Below are 25974 nucleotides of genomic sequence, written 5' to 3' on the forward strand. Positions count from 1 at the left end.
GACAACCTAGCCAATGATGTCATTAGCCCGTTTTAGCCCCGTGCAGAAATATCGTCCAATGCTATCCTGAATTTGAAATCAAGTGTCAAGTCAGAGAAGATTCACACAATAAAGCAGCATTTAAATTAAACCCCCATAGGCAACAAAATGTGTAACATTTCTTAGTCCTCCACATATAGTCTTGGAGAAACTATCACTGCAATCAATGAAATGCAAAATTTGATAAACTTTAGTATGATGATTTTTTCACACCTAATAGGTGTAATAAACAGTCCCAATCATCCACCCGCTCTTTTTTCAAGGTCTTTTTAAGATCATATAACTCAGAATGATGTCAACAACATATTGATAATTTTATTGAAAATTAAATATCCACTAACAGCACACTCAATTTTGATAAGGGAATAAACTGTAGGGAGCCGCACCCGAGAAACAATCCCTAGCTGCTCCAACTTGTGAACAGCATCATCCACATCAAAATTACAGCTCTCACCAAACTCTTCTTTTATTAGTTCCTCACACCGCAGATCAAGATCCTATTTCACATTAACAAAAACTTACATCAATAATGCCATAAAGAATCCACATCCTATATCCTAGGATTACTGGGAAAATGACTAAAAAGGGTACAGAGAGCCCACGGTGATACATGCCTGTCTTGTAGCTTTGCCCTGTTCCATCAATACAAAGAAAGAAATGATCACCTCTTTGACCTGCATGATCATAAATGAGGGGCTGTAAGAATTTGAAAATGTATAATTGCATATAAGATATTCCTCAATCAGGACTAATGCTCAAATAAAGAGATTCAAAATGTTAAAATGAGCATACAAATGTATCATGTAATGACAGCATGTCCCATTATAATGGCATCAGTCTGTCTAACCTTGTTAATTATGTCAAATATGACGAGTTCCTACTCATTATATGCAAAACAAAACTCAAAAATCAAACCCTGAATTCATGCATGTTCAGACAACTAATTCCAATTATTTATCTTGATTACCATGTTCTACACTAGTAATTAGTTCCAACATGAACCATGGATATGAAATACAAGATCCAATGTATGACATTATAATGAAGTTTAACAACTTTAACATGTGTGCTTATTTGTCTGTCTGTGTCTATTTTGAAATTTCTAAAATATGACCGACAATAATTTAAGGGCAAAATGTAAAAATACCCCCTGAAGTTCAATAATTATTTTATACATCCTTCTTCTCACAATATGAGGACCCCACCACTACGGAGGGCCCACATGTTGAGATAGGAAAGATGCATATACCTGATGCAAAAGATACCTCGAATTGATGTACTCTCAATTTAGTTTTATTGACCCCTCAGATATCGTAAATGACAAAATTAATCCCCGTCTCAATTTGTCAATTGCAAGTCATGAAAAAGTGTTCACAAGCGGTAAAAATTCATTTTTTTAATAAGATTTAAGAAAATACTCATCTTAAATTATAATCTAATACAAATTTCTTTAAATTAAGAAACAAAAATGTGTTTCGTTAATAAGAAAAAAATGTTATTAAGAAAATGAAGAAAAAATAAAGGAATAAACTTTGAATCACTAAAAAACAATTGAATATTGATAGAAACATTGATTACAAAATAATAATAATAATAAAAACAGGAACAACTTTTTTTTTTCCTGAAAAATATATCCCCATCTTATTTTTTTAATGAATGAGAAATTTTTTCATTAAACACCAAAGATACAAGAAGTACCTTGAGCTTCAAACTGCAGGTACAGAAAAATTTACAAATAACAGTAATATGAAGCCAAAAACCACAATAGAATTAACTTCAACAAATTTGACTAGCAGCACAACTTTGAATCCAACAACCACAAAAAATTTACTTCAACAATCAACAAATTAATAAATTAATACTATATAGTACCAAACCACCACCACTGACAACAACAACAACAAAAAGCATTAGTTCCAAATTTTGGGTCAGCCACATGTAATTTTTCCTCCATTCTATTTTATCCGAATTCATACTCTATGTTAATTCCTTGATTGACATGTCATTTTTTTACTACTTCTATTGATATTATTTTGTCTTCCTCCACCCATTTTTGTTTCTTCAACTTGAATCAACTCACTCTTTCTTACCAATGTATAAGTCACTCTCCTCAGAACATGATCAAACTAACTCAAATGACTCTCCCTCATCTTTTCATCCATATGGGGCCGCCCGCCCAATCTTTAAGCGAATTTCCTAATTTTGAATTGTATCTTTCTATGTATTTCCATGTATCCATCTTAGCATTCTCATTTTAGATACTTATTTTTTAATATCATTTTCTTTCACTTTCCCAAAATTTCCCACCAACCAAACAGATCTCTCTCTCTCTCTCATTTTTTTTTTAATTCAATTTTAGAAGAAATATTAAATTTTATTTTAAAATAATATTATTATAATTTAAAGTGAATATTTATTAAAAATTATTTTTTAAGAAATGTATTTTTCACATGAGCACTTTCTGTCACTCACAATTGGCGAAAATGAGACAAAATGGTCGATTTTTTCATTTCCGATACCTCAAGCGTCAATAACACTAAGGGCACAATTTGGTAGCAAATTATAATAGGAATAATAATCATTATTACTGGGAATAAAAGGTGTTAGAATGGAATAACTAAACCTATTTATAGGTTTAGTTCTAAGTTGTAACATTAGAATAACACTCAAGATCTATATTTAGGAAATATCTTATACAAATTATATTTACTTAAATATTTTTTTTTTTCAAATTTGAGATAGAGGTTATTTTTTATGAATTTTTATTTTTATAATTGTTATGTGCATATGAAACTTTGTATTTAGGATATATATTAATTTTGAAAATGATTACACCTACTAAGGAATAGTTATTACAACCTTTTAGATAGAAATAACTATTCCTAAGGAATAACTATTAGTTGTAATAAATATGCAACCAAATAATCAAATAGCTATTCCACATGAATAGCCATTCCATTATAGGACCTATTACAACATACCAAACATGCCCTTAAATTGAGAGTCAAAAGGCCTACTTGAAATTAACTCAAACCCCATTGGGTCTTTTTACATTTTTCCCATTTTTCCAAACAGAAAAGACTTTCATGTTTTCCCTTACGATTATGCATTCCCTCAAGAAAGATTGAATGTGATTACAAAACCTAAGTAAAGAATTGCACATTGATTGGGTATGTGTTTGATATGGGTATATGTACTTGTTTTTTCTCTCTATCTAGTAACTTAAGCTTACGGGTTTAGATGCCCAAACATGGTATCAAAGCTCAGTTTGTTTAATTTTTGGACTCTGCATGTTGGGTCATCAGAAAGTTCGTCTTGGATTTTGGTTTCTGTTAAGCCTGGGTGGGAGAGGAAGTGTTGAGAAATCATATATCAGTCAATGTGTTCTTCAATTATAGGCACATATACTTGTTGGGTCTCCCCATCTTGTAGCTTAAACTTTTAAGTTGGATGCTCTCAGAATCGTTTAATTGGGCTTTGCACTCCTCATTTTCTTTTTGGATAAGTCAATATTACCAAAAAGAAGAAAATGAGAAGAGAGTATCCAAGAAGTATCATTTGACATAGATACAGCACCTTCCTAGAAGCATTCGTGCTAGTACACGCCTTTCTCTCTCTTTTAAGAGTAGATAATTTACAAGGCTTTGATTAGTTAATTACTCTTCCTACGAAGTATTTTAATCAATCTGAACCATTATTGCCTACTACAGAGAGAGAGAGAGATGCAGTCAAGTACTACTGAAAATAAAAATTCATCAAGTAGCTACTTACTTCCTGTTGAATCACATCATCACACAAGTGAAGAAGAGTACCCTTTCCACTATCCAGTTGTTTGTCATACATGGACTGTGTTATCAAATTCTGATACGCAGCCATGTTTGCTTGAAACCTACAGGAAGTTGAAGAAATGATAGCCACATTAGTAATTCTAAAATTCATATATGAAGACTAACTAAACATTAAAAGAAACAGCGGCACCAAGTTATTACACAAACAGCCAGCCAGTGGCATAAAGGAACCAGCGAATATGCAATCAGTACTCAAGGGAAAATACATAATCAGTGAATCCAACCCATAATTCTTTGCTCAGAAATTATCCTAATCTGACTAACCTATTATACAGCATTCAAGGAGAGAGAACATATACAAAAGATAGATAATTATTTGACCAGATTAACTCCTCACACAAGGATTTTCTCAATGGAACCATAATAGGATAAATCAGAATTCAGACTCACTACCATGTGCAACATTCATATTCATCCATATGCATTTAACTCAAAGTAAAAAAATAAAATGGAATACTTAACGTGAAGTATGTCTTAGCACAATAACCAATCACTGTTGATAGAACAGCAAACATGACCCACATATCAGCCTTAGGCATTTCAAGAGAACTAAATACTGCAACCTGTAAAGAAAGACAAGTAAGCCATTTAAACAAAATGGGGGAAAGATAAGAACAGTACAACAAATGAATTACACTGACCAGCCCAACCACAGCAGATACAAGGAACTTGACCCAGTCCATTGGAGTTAACCCAGGATTTTTCTTTTCAGGCTGTAGAAGGAAAAAAAGTTCCAATATTAGGTCAACAGTTGGATGAACATCAGAGGAAAAATAAGGCTGCAGAGTAGTTAATAAACAAGAGAGAGAGAGAGTGAGTGCAGGCCAGTAACTCACAAGAACTATTTCCATATCAGCCATTGGAATGTTTTTGAAATGCTTCACAAATATTCCTCGTTCTGTTTTTGGTTTCGTACTTTCTCGCCTGAATTCATTTCCTCCTTAGATGTCAATACATTACTTTCATGGTCTTCTCCAGATTAGTTTCAGAGTGCATCAATTCCATATAAAGATCTAGTTAGTCCCCTCAACCCAACCCAACCCTCACCTCACATCCATAGCCAACACACCCACACCCCCCCCCCCCCCCCCCCCAACCACCCACCCAAAAAAAAAAGAAAAAGAAAATCCCATATCTTATTGAGATTTAAGAGTAGAATCTTCTGCAATATTGAATGTATCCTGCCCATTGCCTCTTTCAAGAAGATTAATCTTCTCAAGTAAAAAAGTTTTGAGATTTCTAACACTTTCATTGATACAATTTAACCACCACCATCAATATCCATCATCAACATGCTCAAGATTAAAATAAGATAATCACCTAATTGATTTAATTTAGAATGCATAAGAACATGTATTGATTCAACGATGCAAGGAATTCTTCATAATAACATGTTGAGAAGCAATATATATAAACCAAAAAAAAAAAGCAGTACCTGTAGACAACAATGATCCTATCAAATGTAGGTTCTTGGATTGTGATCTTGCCCAGCAAATTTCTAAAACTGGACAGTACAAAATTAAACATGTCAGCAAGTTAATTTCAGCTTCTAGAGTCTAGACTGATATTTAACCAAAATCAAAATCTTACAACCTTGTATGCAATTGATCTTTCAGCTTTTTAACTTACACAACTTAGTGTTAATTAGGAGTGACCAATAAAAGCCAGAGAAGAGGTTATAACCCTTGATCCAGAGGTGACTAAAGCATGTTGAACAGACAAGAAGACCAAAATATTCCCAAATATTCCAGTTCCAGAGAAAAGTTTCAGGATAGTCAACAGTTATTCGTTAATTGCCTATCTCACTAATTAAATGGAAATTGCAATTCTTGGATTAACTCAAGAAATCCCAAGTGATCAAGAGCAAGGGCAGACCAGAATCAAACTGCTTAGGATGGCAACCATAGAAACCCAGAGTTTTTTTTTAATTTTTTTGCCTTACAACAAGTGGGGAGGGGGGATTTGAACCCACATTCTGCTACATGGGAGAACATAGTAATGCCATTGAAACACAAGGCTCTTAACAAAACCCAAAGCTATAATACTCAAACAAGTTCCATAATTACTCTGTCAGCATAATAACGGCAATATGGTATTCATTAAAAAAAATAATGCAACATTGAGAAGTTATATAAGACCTTAGTTCCATATTTTCGAGACGGATCCGTTCAACAAATAGGTCTTCCACATCTGCTTCAGGACAAATATCATCTTGCTTCTTTGGATCTTTCTTATGCTGTCCACTTGACCTTTTTAAAAACTTTTCCAGCCTGCATGCGCCATACACCCAGAAAGATTAAAAATATGTTTAAAGCAGGTTAAATTCAAAAGGATTAGAAGTAAATACAAAATGAATTAATTCACATGCTAAAATAATTGTCAAATCTTACAAGTTAACAGCTTATGAACCATAATACTTACTAAGAGTAAAAGCTATTTACTCAATAGTGCCAATGCCAGCACATACAAAATTATCCCAAATATGGTGCAACTGATGTTTCATATTAAATATTAAACATGGTTAAATGACCTTAAAATGTTGGGTATTTATATCAAAGCTCTTTATGAGTCCATGAATGTTCTGCCCCCATTAATATATTAAGACCAATCAACAGATTTTGTTTGTTTATAATATGGTCCAAAAAATTACTTACCTAGTTAGTCTCAAAAGATATCCCCAGAAGCGACCAATGATCATATCCACTTTCTCCAAGAAAAAGAAATCAGTGGTCCGATCAATTCCAATACCACGCCGGAAGATAATGTACTACAAGTAAATAAAAAAAAACAATGCATATTAGCTTGAGAGAGAGAGAAGAGTCAATTAGTAACCCAGCATCAAACATGTATAAAGAGTAGCAAAAAACTAGGGTTTCTATATATAGTATTTACCTATGTAAAATAATTTTTGTTTTATAAGTACCAATCCAAATAAAATGTCATCTTTCAATAATTTCAATCCAGAAACAGAAATCCTACTCTGCCACTTCTCTAAGAACATGTATTCAAATAAAGTCTACATCACTACCATTAAAAAAATAAAAAAATAGAAAAATAGAACACTCAATACAATCAAGTTGCCCGATTGAATAAACACGGTTGATTCTAGTTTTCACATTGCTTGATGTGGTGTATTTGAATTGAAAGAAATGCTAGATGTTTTGGGGGTTGTGAGCAGTCCTTGCTAGAGATTAAGTCTTTCTTCTTACATACTCTCCTTGTTTGGAGTGTGGCTCTGTCACATTTTTCTTGTTTTTCCCTTCTTGTTTTACTTGTTCATTGTAATTTTGTCTCTTGATTTTCACCCCCACAATACATCCCCAATGTACTTGGGTTGGCTATTTTTTCTCTTAATAAAATTTTTTGTTACCTATCAAAAAAAGAAAAGAAAGAATTTGATATAACATCAAATTACACAATCCTCTTAGCCATTAACATCTTGAAAGACCAAACAACTTGAAACTAAGTATTGAGACATGCATATAACATGAATAAGAAAGAGAAAACCCAAGCATGGTGTCTCTCCAACTTCAGTGGGACTGTGTATTAAGATAAGCATTAAAGAAGATTAAGAAAGAAACAACCCATGCATGGTGTGTCTCCCCTTTTTAAGGAGGTCTTCTGTTCAATGCATTATGGTTTTGGGGCTAGGGATTATCATCTTGTTCTGAAAAAAAAAAGAAAAGGGAGAGGGGAGGAATGGTTCTATTATCACCCTTCCAACTGAGAACAAGGGAATCTCACTCTTTGCTTTAACTTCAGAATGAGAGTCATTCTTCTAGTAATGGAGGAGTTAAATAGAAGTTTGGGGGATGGGGTGGGGAGGGGAAGACTATTGTTTCATCAACTAAAGGGTATTTTTCCTATATAATATTCATTCCATCCTTCTAGCAGATAAGATGATGACCATCCTATGATGGGATTTGCATGATGCTGTATCACGCCTTGGTTGCAAGCATTGTGATCTATAGACATTTGACTTCGGACTGCTTGGTTCATTCAAGATTCAAAGATGGACACTTACATTTAGCACAAGTAGGAAGCAGTATAATAAAGAAAAACAATGTTTTTCCTTGAATTTATTTCAACCATGTTAGAATATTGGTTAAGTGATTAAATTCACCATTTCCTGACATTTCAAGCCTTTGGGATAATTGGTAATTTACCATGGTATCAAAGCAAGTTGTCTTAAGTTCAATCTCTGTCTCCACTCTACCTCTCATTTAAAATGTCAAAAAATCCACTTGTTGGGCTGCAGCGCCACAATTATTAAGGAAAGTGTTAAAATATTTGGTTAAATGATTAAATTCACCAATTCTTGAATCCTGACAACTTAAGTTTTTAGGATAATCGATAATTTATCAAACCACAATATTAGTTAGCAGTTTTATGGAACATTTTTGTGGTTAGCTCAACTATCTTTCTTAAGATCATACATATGAGCAAGCAAGACCCAATAATGCATCAAATTCTTCCCCATTCCCCCGTCCCTTCTTCCAAACCTGTCAATAGGGAAACTTTTCCCTACAAACAATTGAGACTCGCAAACCAGTCATTTCCAGCAAAATTTCCCTGTTTGAATTACTTAAAGCAATACCTTATCAACAAAATCTGGAAGGTTCTCATGATGATGCTCAGCAAAAAATTTCTTCAAAAGCTTCTTGTCAAGCTACACCCAGCAAAAACAAAAAACATTAGGATCAGCTAATGTAAAGAGCACATGAAAATATCCAAAGGTACCTCCTGACACAGTTATTGTGCATGTTTATACACATTCAACTAGGTAATATTAAATAGATATGTTTAAGTACAAACCTTAGATTCATCAACCTTGATTGGAAGATTTAAAAGATACTGCCCCGAAACAGCAATATTAATTTCTTCGTCAGTCGCTATCTTGAAATTGCTCTTTTCCATCACCTGTAGAAATAATAAGAATTTTCTCAAAAATCCATTTCTAGCAGTACATTGGTAGCCAAGTTAGATACATAAAATTGTATGGTTTCATTTAGTGGAATGCAATGTTCTCAACTCAGCATAAGTTCTCAATGATTATCCAGAACTTTATTAGCCATATAACCCTAAAACTAACCTATTTACCCCAACCATATTTTTTTACCCCTAATTTTCTATGCTGTGCAAACAATAAATAGGCTTTTCCTTTAGAGTTTGAATATGAAGCTTTCTTTACTCAAATCTTTATTTGAGTTGTTGAATGCCTCCCCCTCTACTTTCTGTTGATAATATGTTTGAGATGCTTGATAGTTGTTTATTTTGTGCTTAGTGTCAGTGTACTCTGTGTAGATGGTTAACCTTTTTGAGTTATTTTAATGAAAAATTTACTTATCAGAAATATGTACTGATCAAGGATGGAAATGAAAAATGTTGAAGAATTCAAAATACTCTGATGTCTAAGAAAAAAACAAGACTATTTGAAAAAACGAGTCACAAATTAACACTATAGGCATGTCGCATAGACATGAAATGTCCCAACAGAACTGAATGGTTTTATTGCAAACAAATTGTTAAATTACCGATTGTCCCAAAAGCTTAAACTATTGGGATTTGGTAAATTTAATCATTTAACCACGTACCTCAAACACTCCCCCTCACGTATGAGCTCAAAAGTAATAATAATTCGATTTCAAAAGAGGAGATAGTTCAAGACTTCAAGTATACATTTCGTGTATCAAATCACTCCTAAAAAATTACATCTCAAGTTCAAAAGATCTAAATTTATAATAAAGGAGAGGACGGGATGCTACCCAAGGCATGATTTCTTGTTCTATGAAGAATGCATTTGCTTTGGTGTTAATCTCCTATGCTCAATGACGGTCAACATGTCCATACTATAATTGATAATATTGATGTAGCAATTTATGATTAGGAGTCATCACTACAACTAATGCTTTGGTAAGGGTTTCTCAATATACATACTATGAGTGAATTTTTTTTTCTTTACTTTAAGAAAGACAATCATTTAAGATGATACATGCTTTTTACCCTTTCTATCTTTTGGTTGGGTTGAAATACAATCAACAAACAAAACAAAAAGAAGTCACCATAATACCTGCAATAAGTAAGTCAAGAAATTCTGTTCAAGTGAATCAATTTCTTCAGGTGATAGTTTCTGCTGTTCCAATTTCTGAGCCCCATGTACAGGGTCAAAGAGGGAGTACAGTTGCTGTAAACACAAATTACAAGAAAATATAAAAATATAGGGGTTGAAATCAAATAATAAATATAGCAATGGAGCCTATCTGCCAGGAGGACCAAGAAACAAGATAATACCATCAAATCCTCAAATTGTAGAAGATACCAAGCTCGAATTGTGTATTCAACTCTTTTGCAGAGCTTTAAAAACTCAGCCCGGTCAGAATCCTGTTCTGCAAAGTGTTCAAAAAGCAAGGTACAGTGAAGATTAAAAAGGAACAGCATGTTGAAAAAATGAGCCAATAAACCCTTGCATTAAATTTTTTTTTTCTTTTTTTTTCAAGTGATCAGATAAAGATAAATGTTGGGAACAAAAAGTGAAAGTTAAATTTAATTTTTCTATGATGAAAATCTAATTCAAACCCATATATTGTTTTCAAGAAACAAACTCATTCAAGATTACTCATTTGTGATTCAAAAACTGGAGGATTTTCATACTAAGGCTGAATGTAATTAAGACCTAAACAAAAGCTTATACCTATATTGCCACATTACCTAAACCCCAAAAGTAAATATGGATAAAGTGCAAGACAGCAAATTTAGCAAATAACTGATTGACACTTAAAATATTTAGCAAACCTGTTGCATATTAAAACAAAAACAAAAAAAAAAAAAAACAAAAAAAAACTCAATAGCAAAATGAAGCAAAGCAACAAACTCAAAATCTAGTAGCAGACAAAATACAGCAATACATAGTCAAAAAATACCACAACCCATTTTGAATTACGGAGAAACAAACACAAATTTGAAAGAAAACCCACCAAACATTGAACAATGAGGAACCCAGAAAGGAATAGAACAAAGTGAATACCAATGAGGTTGGCCAACGTCATGACAAGCCTGGGCTTGATAATTGGAATCACTGATTCACGCTCTAAGCGAATCACATCTTTCGTCTTTCCACTCATTCTGTGCAAACAAGAAAAATATCACACTGAACTTTCTCTGTGTTTCAGAGGGTCAGAGGCTTCAGTTTAATAAAAAGGGAGACAGAGAGAGACAGGACAGTGGAGGAAGGATACAGTAACTGAAAGAAAAAAAAAGGCTTATTGAAAACAAAAGGTAGAAAGTAGAATTATTCGTGAGATTAACTAGAGGGTTTTGTGATAAAATCCATTTCCATCATGAAAGGGATTGGTATTTCTCTGTGACCAAGCCACATTTTTTTTTTTTTTTTTTGTTTTTGGTTCTGTAACTGCCACAAGAAATCTCTGTGCTTTTGATTTCCAGAGTTTTTACTTTTTACAAATGCCGATGTTTTGTTTTTTAATGCCGACTTTTAACTCTCCCTTTATTCTTTTTGTTTGAATAAATGCCAGCTACCGACTTTTTTTTTTTTTTAATAAAATCATAATAGGTAGAAAACTATAACTTCTTTTTTTCTTTTTCTTTTTTTTTGTCAGTGTACTTAAGAGTATTTTCTAATTGATAATTTTAAAATAACTTTAATATTATTTTTATAAAAAATATAAAAATTTATCAAAAAAAACCATTTGTTCTATAACTATTGCAAAATATCTGTATTTTTGATTTACAGAGTTTTAGGCCCTGTTTAATAAAGTAATTAAACAACATATTTTCAGTTTTTAAACAACATTACATACTTTTTCACCCACACGTATTTCAAAAAACTACAAACAATATTACTCAAACCCCTCTACCAAACGAGCCCTTAACTTTTTACAAATGACAATGTCTATGTTTTAATACCAACTTTAACTCTCCTTTTTTTTTCTTTTTGAATAAATGCCAAGTACCACTTTTTTTGTATTTTACATAAAAGGTAAAAAATTAACCTTTTTTTTTGTTAGGTGTTCTTAGAGTATTTGGTAATTGATCATTTTAGAAAAAATTTAATACTATTCTTATGAGAAATATAAAATGTTTTAAAAAAATTGTTACTTCTTCTTTCATAAAAAGTTTTTATAAATAATTCTTAAACTAATATTCTCAAAGTGTCTATTAACTTTTTCCTTTTTTTAATGAAAACTCAAAATGTAATTAAGCTCTCATAAAAAAAATTAGGCACTAATAATAAACAATTAAAATTTTTTCTATAAGAATAAACAAGTTTATTGATTAAACTTGCAAAGGGTAATCATCCCAAAAAAAAAAAAAAAAAAGTAAAACGTAGGGAAAAAAAAATTGTAACTGAAGACCCATTTTTATAACGGCTTAAAAAGAGGGGCCCCAACAAAAAGTCACACATTTAAGCATGAGAATTAAAATGGTCCACCTCATACATGTTATCCACCAATTTAATTATCCACCTTGTAATTATTTCACATCACTTTCACGAATCATATTTTCTTTTTTTTTTCTTTTTTTCTTTTTTATACAAGATAGAATTTCTACTCTAGTCTAATCTAAGTGTATATGTATGTAAAACTCCCTCCTAGAGATTTGAACCCCAACCCTTGTCCCCCACATCTCACAAGCACTTATACTTGTAGAGTGATCATCACATCAAGGATATGCGGTAGTCAGTATCATATTTTCAATTTATTGCATTTATACATAAATAGAAACGTTGATGGAGACAAAACACTCTTTCTACTTAGCTAATATCAATAGCCTTTTTTTCTTTTATTCGTACGACAAGCATGTCAAAGTTGTTAGCTTCAGTGTCTAATTTTCTATCCCACACACATCAATAACAAGAAAAACCTTTGAAATTGCTTCAAGATATTCAATCCAAAATCTCATAAATTTCAAGAGAATTTAAGAACCACTAACTCATTAAAATTTAAAACCAATATTATTGACTATAGGTAAAAACAGCTTGCTTTATTACTTTTCTTTTTTTATTTTTCTTTTTTTTTTGAGCTAAAGTTTTGCCTTATCACTGACGTAGCGTATCATGTTCACCACATGCACCTCAAACCTAATCATTTCAATTGATGTTTAGTGTTCTTGATTTTTTTTTTTTTTTTTTATAGAAGATAAAAATTCTACCATAACCTAATCTAAATGTATATGTTTAGTGTTCTTATTATCAAGTTAAGATAAATTATTACCTTCCCTCAATGTTTGAAATGCTCTAGAAAAAAACAGTCTAAATTGTACTAGTTCTGAATACTTATCCAGTTGATGTGAGTTTATGGCAATTATGCCAACTAAAAAAGAGCTGTAATTCTTGTTTTCTCAGCCAGATTTTGCCATGATCAACCTTTATACATTTTTAATAGAATTCCTGATGACCAATTACTAAACAGAACAAAGTTACCCCAACCGGGCTCCAATATTGTTTATATCACGTGCCCTTTCTTGCTCCAACTACTAATTTGAGACAAAGGTGAATCAAGCTACTTTTATAAATGGTGAGAGATCCGTGGAGTCCCTCCAACCAAACATCGTCACCCACTACGTGGTGAAATACCAAAAATTCCAAGTTATAAAATCATTCAAACGGGTCCAAGCCATATTAAAAAAAAAATATATTACCGATAATGCAGCATCTCCTGAAAGTCTCTTTTTGATATATATAATTCACTACAAAGTCACCAAGAGCCTTGTAACTCGACTGAGACTTTTTAATATTCCCAACAAAGACATTCAAGTTCATATCTTCCCTTTCTTCCCATTTGCCAAACACCACCGTCATAAAAATGTTAAGTGGTGCACCATAACGCCCACTAGCACATCACATGATTAATAGTTAAATGTACCAAATCTGGTACAAACTGTTGAAAGGGAGATCAAATTATTAAGCAATATGCAAACACTAAAAAATCAAGGGGGAGACATAAGAGAGCGACACCATGCAAATGCATTGTGAGGTCGATCATCCCATGGCCCATGCACATAGGAGAGAGTGGCTCAGACTTACGAAATAACTTTTCTCGACCTAAAATATAAATATATCAACAATAAAAGAAATTTTTTTCAAATATATAGAGATCATAGTCATGTAAAGCATTTTGTCTAACAATTTACGATCTCCTAAATTATTGAAAGACATTTTTCAGAAAAAAGAGAAGAAAAAAAAATCCAACAATAATAAAAAAGAAATTTATAACTAATCTAACAACTTTGGGAAACCTGGATTTTTTTTTTTTTACCTCCCATAAATTCCCTCCCACTTGCCCATCTAACATCTAGATATATACATGTTGTTTGAGTTTGGCTCTTGTATAAGTATGTACAAAAACCTATCTTTGTATGCTTGGAGAAGTCCTAAACCAAAACTCCCATCACATGAATCTTGAACGCAGCATTTTTTCTTACCTTGTCTTCCAACCAAGCTCATAAATTGGAACTCAATCGCCGAAAAGGGAGAAAAGATGTTTTTACTGGTTCCATGACCTCAAGTATGGTTTTCCCATTGGATCGTGTAAAACAGAATTTTGATGTGACAAGCTCATCCATCCCATATCATCAGGCATCACAGTAGTAGCTGCTTCACGCCCACTCAAGAAGTCTAGTGGATGAGATGCTTGTGGTAGAACATTGCTGATCCGGGGAGTAACATTACCCCCACCCACCATTCCATAGTTCCTCGATGGAATGAACTGTTCTGTGGAACCCACTGAATCATAAGGACCACTAGAACGTAATTGGTTACAATGAGATAGAACATGGAATAAACTCTGATCTGCACCACTTCCACTCCCAATGCTCTGACTCCGGACGCTAGCACCATCAGAACCAGCCCAGCCACCATGAACTTGATGCTCACCAGGAAACCAGTTCTGACTTAACAATCCTCCACCATTTAAGCCAGATGGCAGAGGTGCTGGCATGCAGATGGTATTGACTGGCAAATCCTGCACATTGACTGGTGCCAAGTGTTCTTGCCTTGGGATCAAGTATCTACCTCCATCAGAGTACATGTTCCCTGAGATGTTTCGTTGCATATAAACCTCGTTCTGTCTCTTCTGCTCCAGTTCCAGTGGCAGTGACTGCTGCGGCTGCTCCTGGAAATGCCCAGGAAACTGACCATTTTCCATTGACAAATTGACTTGTGGCTGGAATTCCAAACCTGTCTGTTTCTGCTCCTGATGGTACAACATCCCCTGGCTCTTAAAGAGAGATTGAAGTAACTCATTTCTGTCTTGGTTTGGGTAAGAACTGAAGGAACAATCACCTGATTGTCTTTGCAGAAAATCTTTCCCACTCTCTTCCACTTGCAAGTCAGATTCTAGATCAATCATATGGGTCCGATGATGTTCATTAACTTGAGAATGTTCAAGTGGCAACCCACTGGCAGATGTGAACTCATGGCTTGCAGTGGAATCATAGAAAGAATGGGACACATTAACAGCTGGCCAAATGTCTTCTCCAGAAGTAAGAGGCACTCCCCGACAAATGACATCATCTGCAGTGTTCAAATCCCCTGAGTACCCAGATTTGTCAGCAGGAGCATTATCTGACTTTGACATGATATGATTGTCTTCAGCATCCATGTCAATGGGATCGATCTCATGGTCACCATTAGGAGAAGAAATCTGCTGCAGAGACGGATTCTGTGGGGTTCCAGGAATAGACTCCTCGTTCTGTGGGGAGCAAGGAATAGACTCCTGACTCTGTGGGGAGCCAGGAATAGACTCCTGACTCTGAGGGGAGCCAGGAATAGATTCTTGAATCTGAGGGGAGACAGAAACAGACTCTTGATTCTGTGGCGATCCAGGAACAGACTCTTCATTCTGTGGTGATCCAGAAACAGACTCTTCATTCTGTGGCGATCCAGGAACAGACTCTTCATTCTGTGGCGATCCAGGAACAGACTCTTCATTCTGTGGCGATCCAGGAACAGACTCTTCATTCTGTGGTGATCCAGGAACAGACTGCTGATTCCCTGGCGAGTAAGGAACAGACTGCTGATTCCCTGGCGAGTAAGGAACAGACTCCTGATTCCATGGGGAACCAGGAACAAGCTCTTCATCATCTTCCACACTAGATACATTGCTTATCAATTTGTTTTCCTTCTCATCCTCAAGCATGCTCTCAAGGTTCACATTATTCTTATCCTGAATAACAAATTGATAGATTCAACATCATACCCCTAAGGATGATTCTTGCCGTGGTACAACAATAGAGACATAATCAAAATCTGCTGGATATTAACACTACACAAACAGACTTATAAAATAAATAAATAAAACATTACACAAACTCACGTGCTCACATATACTAAATGGCAACAGAAAAAATATGAATAATAATAATGATTATGGTGATGGTGATGGTGATGGTGATGGTGTTGTTATGAACATAATAGCACTGATATGCATAACACCAATAATAAAACAACAATAAAGAAGACAGGGCAGAGTCATAAACCTTCTTCAGAGATTTTTTATAATCTTTCAGTTCTTGTGTCAAAGAATTAATCACTAGCGATCTTTGAAGCTGTCTCCCTCTCCAGTTATCAAATGCCACTGGGAGAACTTTGGTTGCCAATTGCAACCTATAAACAAGAATGAAATATGAGGAAGGATAGAACAGTAGGCTGAAGTTTAAAAAAGACATGTTTCCTTCACAATCCACTAACCAGTGCTGATGCAATTTCTTCTGTTCTTCTTCCACAAAAACTTCATATGGTTGCACATGAAAACTATCAAGATTACCCAAAACACGATTAAGAGACCTAGACTGGATGCTTTTACCAGACTGCTTCATATTCTTGACAAGTTCATGTTGCTTCTTGCTGATCTGAAACATATCATAGGCAATTGGAATTAGTGTTTGGTCCTAGTAGTCTATATAAGCACACTATTGTACTTCTATGGAGACAGTTTGCCTGATTAATAAAATTTCTTTGGGAATTTTTCCCATGGTCTGGTGTACTTCAGCCAACCCTAGGTATTGACTCCTCAGTTTTCTATCTAACTTTTTGGTGACTCCTACGTTTTTTTTAACTTGCAATTTTCTTTCTACATAAAATTTTGGGTATCATATCTTATTGTTCTGCATAAGATTGTGATCAGTATTTATAATCATGGAAATGATTGATACCAGTTTAATACCCTATCAGAGGTTTAATCATTAACTTTGCATGAACATGTAAGAGGCAAATATATCAACTTAATAGATTTGAGACTCGACATTGTAAACCACATTAAAGAGTTTCTAAAATAAAGTGAAAGAATAATAGGAGACTCATATGTCCACCAAGAATCCATGTTTTTGAAAAAAGAACTGAAAGGCAAAAATAGTATTATTCCTAATCAACTTGGCCTCCAAATCTCCAATTCTAGAACAAGTTCGCTTCCACATGCTTGGGATACGTAATAGGCAAATTAGTAATAACTTACAATAGAAATGATGATGGATTGCTTTTATCTGAGAAGTGACTGATCAAGTACCTAGTTATTATCCCTTCAAGATTTTTAATAAACTAAGAAACAAAAAGGAAACACCAACCTTGAAATAAGACATGTATTTGGCACCATCACTACAGTGAATATTACGCTTGTGTATCTTGTCTCCATTTCTGGGCCTTGCTCCTATATTAAGCACATTATCTGAAGCAGTCAATGGATTTCTACCTTTGTCTTTCATGAAGCCTTTCTCAGACAACCTGTCATCATAAAGAAACTACTATGGCTCAAAATAGCTATTACAAGCAGATAATACAACCATGAGACATAATTGGTCAAACCAAGCAAATGAATCCACTGATTGAGCATAATTCATCTTCTAAGATGAGGTACAGAGCCATAAAAATCTGAAACAAGCAGCATCACCAACAAAAGAAAGCAAAAAAGAGAATAATATGCCAATCATAGTAGAACTGAAGAAACTTCCACAAGCAAATAGAGAAATCCATTTGAGAGAGAGAAGAATAAAGTACAAGGGGGTTGGATGTACATGAGCTGCTTCAAATAATTGCCAATGAACTCTGACTCAAATGAGACTTCCTCCTCTCAAAATAGTGGTCAAGGGTGAGATAGTGGGTTCAAAATTCACTGGCTGCATGTCTAACATACCAATTTAATTATTTTAAAAATAACTGCTCCAAATAATTACAATCTATAGTTCAAAAGATCAAAGAAATTCTAAAATGGAAAAGGAAGTCATAACATGGTCTCAAAAACATATCGTTTAAAACTTCCATCAATATTAGCAGTCACAAAAAGTTTTTTTTTTTTAATAGACCAAAAAATAAACACCAGTGAAAACCCAGGATAAAGATCGTGGAGTGGAAGTGAGAGCACTAATTACAAATGCTATAAGGTCCAGAGCATATATATATATATATTAAATTGACATTTTTATGTGCTTGTACTATGTCCAGCTTCTGTTTTGTTAAGGAAAAATATTATTTAAATACCATCAGCATACAAAACAAGAGGGTTGGCCTAATAGTATTGCACTGTGTTTTGCTGTTCTAGGGTTTAGGTCCCATGCTCAACCCCATGGCTCCTACAAATTCCCCTTGTTTCATTCTTTTTCAAGAAACTAGTTCATGCATGGTCAAATTTATGTTTTGAAAGTCAAATTCACAGATTTGCCAAGAGTTAACCTTCACATCTCGATTCTGTATTTTCTTTTGCTAATATTTTTTTTTGATAAGTAATAAGAATATATTAAAAGAAGAAGGGAGCCACCTGAGTATACAGGAAGTATACATCAAGGACAACAACATTTTCTTTTCTTTTCTTTTGCTAATATGTTTGAGATGCTTGATAGGTGTTGGTTTTGTGCTTACTGTTGGTGTACTTTATGTACACCTCCTGTGTACATGGGTTGCCCCTTTTGCACATAATTAATGAATAAAAAAAAAATTAAAAAAATAGAAATACAAATTGAGGACTATTTTTAATATATACACTAAATCAGTGTCTAGTGTATATTTTTCCCTATGTTGATTTAGTGTATCTTATTAAAAAATCAGCTTTACCCCCCCCCCCCCCCCCAAAAAAAAAAACCCCTTTTTCCAGTTTTCTAGAAAAGTTGAGTACAAATTAAGGACATTTTTTAAAGATACACACTAGATGGCCTTCTCATTAAAAAAGGAAGAAAATACATAATATTTAAAGTACAAAAAAGCAACAATATGTATCCATTGCACCCCCCAAAAAAATCATTTTCCATTTTTTATAAAAGTTCATCTTTCAAGATAGCTGCAATATAATCAGACTTCAAACCATGCACACTTATAAAGAAATTCACTTTACAGCAACTAAGCATGAGAAAGAGAAAGAGAGAGAATATCAAAAGTCTAGATTAATTAAAGCAATCTCTTATCTTCTCATATCACAAAAAGTGGCCATGTTTAAATTTCACTCAAACATTTCTGAAATGGAGCACATTTGAAAAGGGCAGCAAAATCTCATGGCAGAACATGTTGGTTATCTAATATTACATTGCAGTGGAGCTTAAAATTTGTTGGGTGTCATTTTTAAGATCTTTGGGATCCACTGGGCAATGCCTTCTACAGTGGCAGCTTTATTGTTTGGATGGAGGAATTGGTTTGGGAAACAATCTTCATCCATTTAGAACCTTACTCCCTCATGTTTGATATGGATTGTGTGGAAGGAATACAGTAAATGCACATTTGAGAATATTGAGAGCACCTAGGAACAACTGCAATCCCTGCTAATTTGAACTTTCTTTGATTGTCCTAAGTGTGGGGAGTTACTCATTGTAATTCTTTGTTAAATCCAAGAGACTCTTTCCTTTTCTGTATGATTTCTGTAATTTTTTAAACATTTTGGGTTCATCATTGCAAGCATGAAGTCATTTTCATCTTTAATAAAAAAAAATTCTTTTTTTTTTGGATAGGTAATCAAAGTTTTATTGAATAAAAATTACATTGTGTTCATGATGAACACTCTATGCTTAAAAACAATTACAAGTAACTCAAGAAGAGAAACTGACAGATTGTAGAATATCAGAAATGGAAATACATTGTGTGAAACCCCAAACTCTAGACCATTGTAACAAAGTCCCAACTAGCATAGACTTCAAAAAATCTTAAGGTCTATCCGTATCTTCAAAAGTATGGGTATTACATTCCCACCAGATTAACCACATTAGACAAGCTAGAGCTATAATCCAAATATTTGAAAAATATTTTCCCAACCAATTCCTCCATCCAAAAAGAAGAGAGGCAACCGTCTTTGGCATCACCCACTGAATCCCAAACATCAAAAAGACTTCACACCACTAAATTTTATTACTTATCAACAAAGAAAAACCTTCAAATTTGGTTTACATTGACACCAAGCCCAGTTGGAAATTTTCTAGTCTTGGAGTTGCATCTCAAAGGGTTCATTTATGTTCTTAAAAGTTAAAAGCAGCTGATTTGGTTTTCTTTAAAGTTTAAACTTATGTAATTTAAGTGCAATCTAGTAATTTCCAAATTAACTGAAATAAATTGTTGCTGAAAACTTTTTACTAAAAGTGTGCTAAAATATACTTGTACCTTGAAAAATTGTGAAAAAGTGAGAAAAGGCAGGAAAAATTGAGGTTTTAAAATACTACATAAAAGCTAAAAACTGAACTTATAAGCTAATGCCAAACAGGAAAGATTTTCTTTCATTAGTCTCCAGCTTAATTTATAATTTTTTGTCCCTCTTAATTAAAAAACCCTACTCCTAATAGGAAAGATTTGTCACCAGCCTAATGCCTTCGAAATCTGCCACCTTATTTAGGAACAGAGAGATTTTCTGGCAGTTTCAGAAGCATAACCATAGGCCACCAACATCAATCCATAATCCCAAATACCATTAAGACAATGCTGATTCAAATGAATTAAAGATCCAGCATCAGATTTTCTACCAGGATGACAATACATCCTATAGCAATATATACATGAACTAATATGGCTCATTGTGAAAAGCTTAGCTGAATTACCTCTTAATGAGTTCTGCACCCTTCATCCCTGAGGTGTTCTGGTTATCACTACTACATGCTTTGTCATCTGCAGCCCAGGAACAAGATTCAGATGTAGCTGTCAAATCCTCCTCAGGATCAGGAAATCTTGACTCATTTCCATGTGAGGTAATTCTTTTTTCCACACCATTTCTTGACCTGCTCGGGAAACCAAAATGAAATTCAAAATATATCACCTTAAGAAATCAGATTGAGAGGGATAGAACAATACAAACCATAAATTACAATAAATCTTTGAAAGTCAATGAGGATGCAACATAACCTCTCAATAACCAAATCATGATTCAAAGTAATATCCCAGAAGAGTTCATTCACTTTTTTGCATTTGATAGATCTAGAAGTACTAATATTTATGCAAGTTTTACACAATTTTAAAAAGGGGAAAATATATATATCACTCCACAGTACTTTGAGAATTTTTGCACTTTGGTACTCCATTTATTTGGAAAAAAGAAAAAAATAATAACTGTAAAGGTTACCTATTTTTATACATGCTGGATCATTTCCAAAGAATTATAATGCAATCTTATTTACACAAATACAGACAAAACCCCTCTTAAGCTCTACCAATCTTCTAGAATTGATATGCAAACAGAGGATATATGGCAAGTGCAATATCATCAGACACCATTGAGTAAAGTATATATCAAATTTAAGAATCCATCATCAGCATATCACACTTCTACTAACACTATATACTAAACTAGAAGCTCTTGAGCAGCGCATTCTTTTGATCTGAAGAAAAAGCAGTGACAATTTAGAAACATAGCCCTCAAAATACACATTTTTGCCACTATAATGTGTTGACTGGGTTGAGCAAATTAAATTATGGAACATTGACAGCTATAAATAAATCAGAACATGTGGTGAATATAACCTCCATAATTTTTGCACAGTTTCCTTTTCCAGATCCTTGCAGCTTTCCCATCTTTCTTTCAACTTCACTAAATATCCTACCATACTGCCAAAAGAAGAATAAAGATGTTGCAACCAAAGAATTTAATAAAAAGTAACACTTAAAACGACATCAAATATTCAGGAAAAGCGGGTAACACTTCACATACTCAGAATGATACTTCTGCAAATTTGAGTAGTATGCTTTCTTCTCAGCCTTTAGACACTGTTCCCGATGATGAATTGCATCAGGGTGAAGACCACCTGAACAAAGTGAAGCACCCCTGAAAACAAATGTTCCAAAGACATTCATTGAATTAAACTCTAAACTTAGGGGGGAAAAAGATAGCTATCTTTGAGGCTTCAGTGTAATAAGAGCAAAACTATAGTATTTTGGAAATCAATAGTCAGGCAGTGGAAAGAGATGGCATAAAATAATTAAATACACCAGGTCTGACCGACTGATATCCAAAGATACCAGTCAATTGATTATCCAATCGTTGTCAGTCAGCAGCAGTTTTTTTCCTTAACCTGAAGCGATTCAGTCAGGTGTCGGGTTGAACAAACACCCAACCAAACCCAATCCGTGAGCACCCCTACTCTACATAGATACTAAGACGTAATAGAATTGTATCTTTAAGGTCAAATTATTTCAAGTCAGTGCAAAAGAACAGATCCACGCACAAAAACTCACAAAATATTCACAACTATAAAAGTTCAAGTGCTCTAAAAATAAACATCTATAGATGCAACATGTGTGTAAAAGTGACGTAGTTAAGCCATTCAATGTTGTTGTTGGTTTTTTTTTTTTTATCAGTAAGCCGTTCGACATATATTACCAACACAATATGTGTATAACGATACACACACACATGCACACACATGTTTTTTCTACAAAATCATTTATCCATACTGATATAATTAATTATGTAATCATATGACCTTGTCTCTAAAGAGGAAACAATTCAGCAGATTCAAAATAAGTTATCACATATGAATACTTACCATTTGAGAAAGGGGTTCCCAAAGTGAAAGTTATCCCCAGCAAACAATGCCTGCATAACTTGCTGTGGCTCAGGTCCTCTAGGGAGAAGCTGCATAAGGGAGTTTCTCTCATTTTCTGAAAGATGACTCTGCCAAACCTGTAATAAGTTTCAAACCAAATGAATAGAACATAATCTCAGAATAGAAGAACATTTTGTATACCATGAACCATGGGTACCTCATGCGAAAGAACTTCTGTCAAATCTTCTAACTCAAAAATTTCTTGAGGAATAGCAAAAATATCTGCTATGGTGTTGTGATGCTCAGGAACTGAACCATTAAATGGCCTCAAATCTCTCCGACTTACACCAATTTGTTCCCTTTTAGCAACAACCCTTTTTTGATTGCCATCCCACTGAAGTGAAATATGAGCTTTCGTATTTGATTCATTGTGTGGCAATCCTAGATTCTTCCTTTTTACTTTATGTTGCTCCCTAGAACTGGAACCTATAATGCTCGCACCATGCAAACGTTTTCTGCGCTGATCAGCCGCCATTGGCACAGATGTCAAAAAAATCCACCGCAGGAATTTACACCAACAAATTGTGAAATACTGTCTTCATCATCTTTAACAAATATCTTCCCTTCATATACAACCTGAAACCATCATGTATTAAAAAAAGAGGCAGAGGATCATCATTCTTGAATTAAAGAATAATTCATCAAGAACAAGCCCCAGAATTACAATTTACAAATATGAGTGGGTGTAGCCCCTCCCTCCCCCCTCTTTTTTTCCTTTTATCCCCTTTAGAGCACAGTATGCTGCTGTTTAAGAAGCATGTTATAAACTGCATGCAGTGCATTTTTCAAAGTCAGTGTAATAGACTTTATTACAATCTAATGCCACAGCGTAACCGAATCAGGATGTAGAGTGCTGTTTGAAACACACTTTTAAGCAAATTTCGAATATCATATCCCTGTTGTGAAAACTCCATGCTATTTAAAAAAAATGAATAAACTCCATGCTAATATAGATTGCTCATTGGATCACGTTCTACCGTCTTTTTATAGGGTAATTAAATCCTGAATATTTACACCCATACTACATGCATCAAACAGGATTCAATGTGGAATACAGTGACTATTGACTAAGATGGCTCCTTCTCACCCATCCCACAATACTACATGCATCAAACAGGATCCAATGTGGAATACAGTGACTGTTGACTAAGATGGCTGCTTCTCACCCCTCCCACACACACACCAACAACTTCCTGGCAATATATTCATCACAATGACCATATATACACCATAATAAGATTCCTATATTATCATTTTATAGCATGGACAAAAAGACCCTCGTGAGAGGCCAGGCCTTGGTGCGAGGGCAAGTGCCTTACACCAAAAGGAACATGTCGCAGGTTCAAGCCCGGGAAGCAGCCTCTCCAAAAATTAGGGATAAGGCTGCCTACCATGACCTCTCCCAAACCCCACAAAAGTGGAAGTTTTGTGCATTGGGTATGACTTTTTTTTTTAATAAATAGTCCCTAATGGAGTAAAGAAGGAGATTTGACACAAAAGCAGCTGCATTCTTCAAAGAAGAAGAAATCATGATTCACAAGAAAGTAATCATCCTCTCCCTGGTGGCATTTATTCTAAAATTTCAGATAAAACAAACCCTTAAATCATTAAATGGCAGGGAAAAAGAAAAAAATAAAAATAATAATAATAATAACCTACAAGGCCATTGTAAAAAGTCTACCTAGAACATCAACAACATTCCTACACATAACTGTCAAAATTCCGAAATTGACAAAAAATCAAAGCTTCCTGTCCCACGGGGCAGTAACGGCGGCTTCAAAATCCAAATTCCCTTTGTCATCCCTAAATTTGCAACAACCCCAACTCAAAGAAACTCAATCCCAACCATATATAGACAGAATAAATACAACAAACAGAGTCATTTTCCAATTTCTAACCCGGGTAAATTGTATATCTCAGATAGGCACCAACTTTCAAGAAACAATCACCATCAAAGCACAACATGGAAATTTTTTCACTCTATTTGGAGCTAAAACACAAGAAGTTGTAATAACCATTTCAAGCAAAAATTAAAAATTAAAAAATTGACAAAAATAAATAAATAAACATATTCAAAGTTTCTTTTTTTTCTTTTCTCTTTATTTTAATGAATATCAAAGTTCCCATTGACATTTACAGAAAATAACAAAATTGCTACTAAGTACAATTATGCAAACAAAATTTACAATAAATAAAATAAAATAAAATAACCCTTTCCCCACTGACATAACCCCAAAAAAACAAAACTTTATTTATATATATATTTTTTTTTTTAAAACCCTTTTTTCCCACCAACATACAATTATAAAAAAATAAATATCTAGCCCAAAAGAAAAACTTATATACATTGAAGAAATTAGGTGCAAAATATTAAAGGAAAGAGAAAAAAAAAGGTACCTCTTTGGAATTGGAAAGAGCGAAACCCTAGAAGAAGAAGGAAAAAAACCGAAGCTTCAAGAGCGTAGCAAATATATAGCTGGGATATACAGTAAAAGCCGATATTTTTTTTTTACCTGGTTCCCCCCAAAATAACAGTTGGGTTAAACAAACCTAGAAACGAGAGAAGGAGAAGGTGTGAGAAAGAGAGAGAGAGAGAGAGAGAGAGTATTATCTAATAAATTTATGAAATTATCTGATTGGGGTTTTGGGGAAGAGAAGAGAAGAGAGAGATAGTACGTGAATGTGTGTGTGTGAGAGAGAGAGAGAGAGAGAGACCGAGATGGAGTCTCGTACACACGCACGAGTGTACAAGGCAGCAACACGAGTGTGTGTGTGTGTGTGTGTGTGTGATGGATTGGAAGGAAAAGATCAGACGACTGTGATTGGTTTATCGGAACCCCCGTTTTTGGGGTTTTTCACATTGGAATAGGAATAGTTTCCTTGGTGCGCACGACGGACGGGGCTTGGCTTTGGATTTGGCTTTGGCTTTGGCTTTGGCTTTGGCTTTGGCTTTTGGCTAAAAGCTCGAACCCTGTGGAGTCAGGAGTGTGGTCTGTGGGTCTCTTTTGCTCTCTGTTTTTTGTTGTGTTGCTGTGTTTGGTTGGCGTCGGTATGTCTGTGTGGCTGTGATGTC

General features: G+C 34.2%; 2 protein-coding genes across 2 annotated transcripts; both read right to left on the reverse strand.

Annotated features, from left to right (window-relative positions):
- Positions 1-6: 6 nt before the first annotated feature.
- LOC115969415 lies at positions 7-11304 on the reverse strand. The gene is made up of 15 exons (XM_031089055.1): positions 10912-11304; positions 10179-10273; positions 9958-10071; positions 8703-8807; positions 8485-8556; positions 6542-6654; positions 6026-6157; positions 5323-5391; positions 4724-4811; positions 4529-4600; positions 4350-4450; positions 3811-3928; positions 705-713; positions 426-536; positions 7-66 (listed from the first exon to the last, which is right to left on the reverse strand). The coding sequence occupies exons 1-15, from the start codon at positions 11006-11008 to the stop codon at positions 7-9; spliced, it is 1356 nt and encodes a 451-aa protein (XP_030944915.1). The 5' UTR covers positions 11009-11304.
- A 2842-nt stretch (positions 11305-14146) lies between these two features.
- LOC115976344 lies at positions 14147-25542 on the reverse strand. Its single transcript, XM_031097567.1, has 10 exons — positions 25299-25542; positions 23059-23477; positions 22842-22978; positions 22007-22120; positions 21820-21903; positions 20904-21080; positions 17466-17622; positions 16594-16754; positions 16383-16509; positions 14147-16069 (listed from the first exon to the last, which is right to left on the reverse strand). Exons 2-10 carry the CDS (start codon positions 23374-23376, stop codon positions 14390-14392), a joined length of 2955 nt encoding a protein of 984 aa, XP_030953427.1. The 5' UTR covers positions 23377-23477; positions 25299-25542; the 3' UTR covers positions 14147-14389.
- Between the last annotated feature and the right edge of the window lie 432 nt (positions 25543-25974).

This window comes from Quercus lobata, chromosome 2 (genome assembly GCF_001633185.2).
Source record: "Quercus lobata isolate SW786 chromosome 2, ValleyOak3.0 Primary Assembly, whole genome shotgun sequence".
NCBI classification, from domain to species: Eukaryota; Viridiplantae; Streptophyta; class Magnoliopsida; order Fagales; family Fagaceae; genus Quercus; species Quercus lobata.

Coding starts and splice junctions, on each gene's coding strand:
- LOC115969415 (XM_031089055.1), bottom strand. CDS start 11,008: ATGAGTGGAAAGACGAAAGATGTGATTCGCTTAGAGCGTGAATCAGTG. Junction 6,158..6,541: donor TATCTTTTGAGACTAACTAG/GTAAGTAATTTT, acceptor TGGCGCATGCAG/GCTGGAAAAGTTTTTAAAAA. Junction 5,392..6,025: donor CTCGAAAATATGGAACTAAG/GTCTTATATAAC, acceptor TGTACTGTCCAG/TTTTAGAAATTTGCTGGGCA.
- LOC115976344 (XM_031097567.1), bottom strand. CDS start 23,376: ATGGCGGCTGATCAGCGCAGAAAACGTTTGCATGGTGCGAGCATTATA. Junction 21,904..22,006: donor TTGCAGAAGTATCATTCTGA/GTATGTGAAGTG, acceptor TTCTTTTGGCAG/TATGGTAGGATATTTAGTGA. Junction 21,081..21,819: donor ACTGTGCAAAAATTATGGAG/GTTATATTCACC, acceptor TTTCCCGAGCAG/GTCAAGAAATGGTGTGGAAA.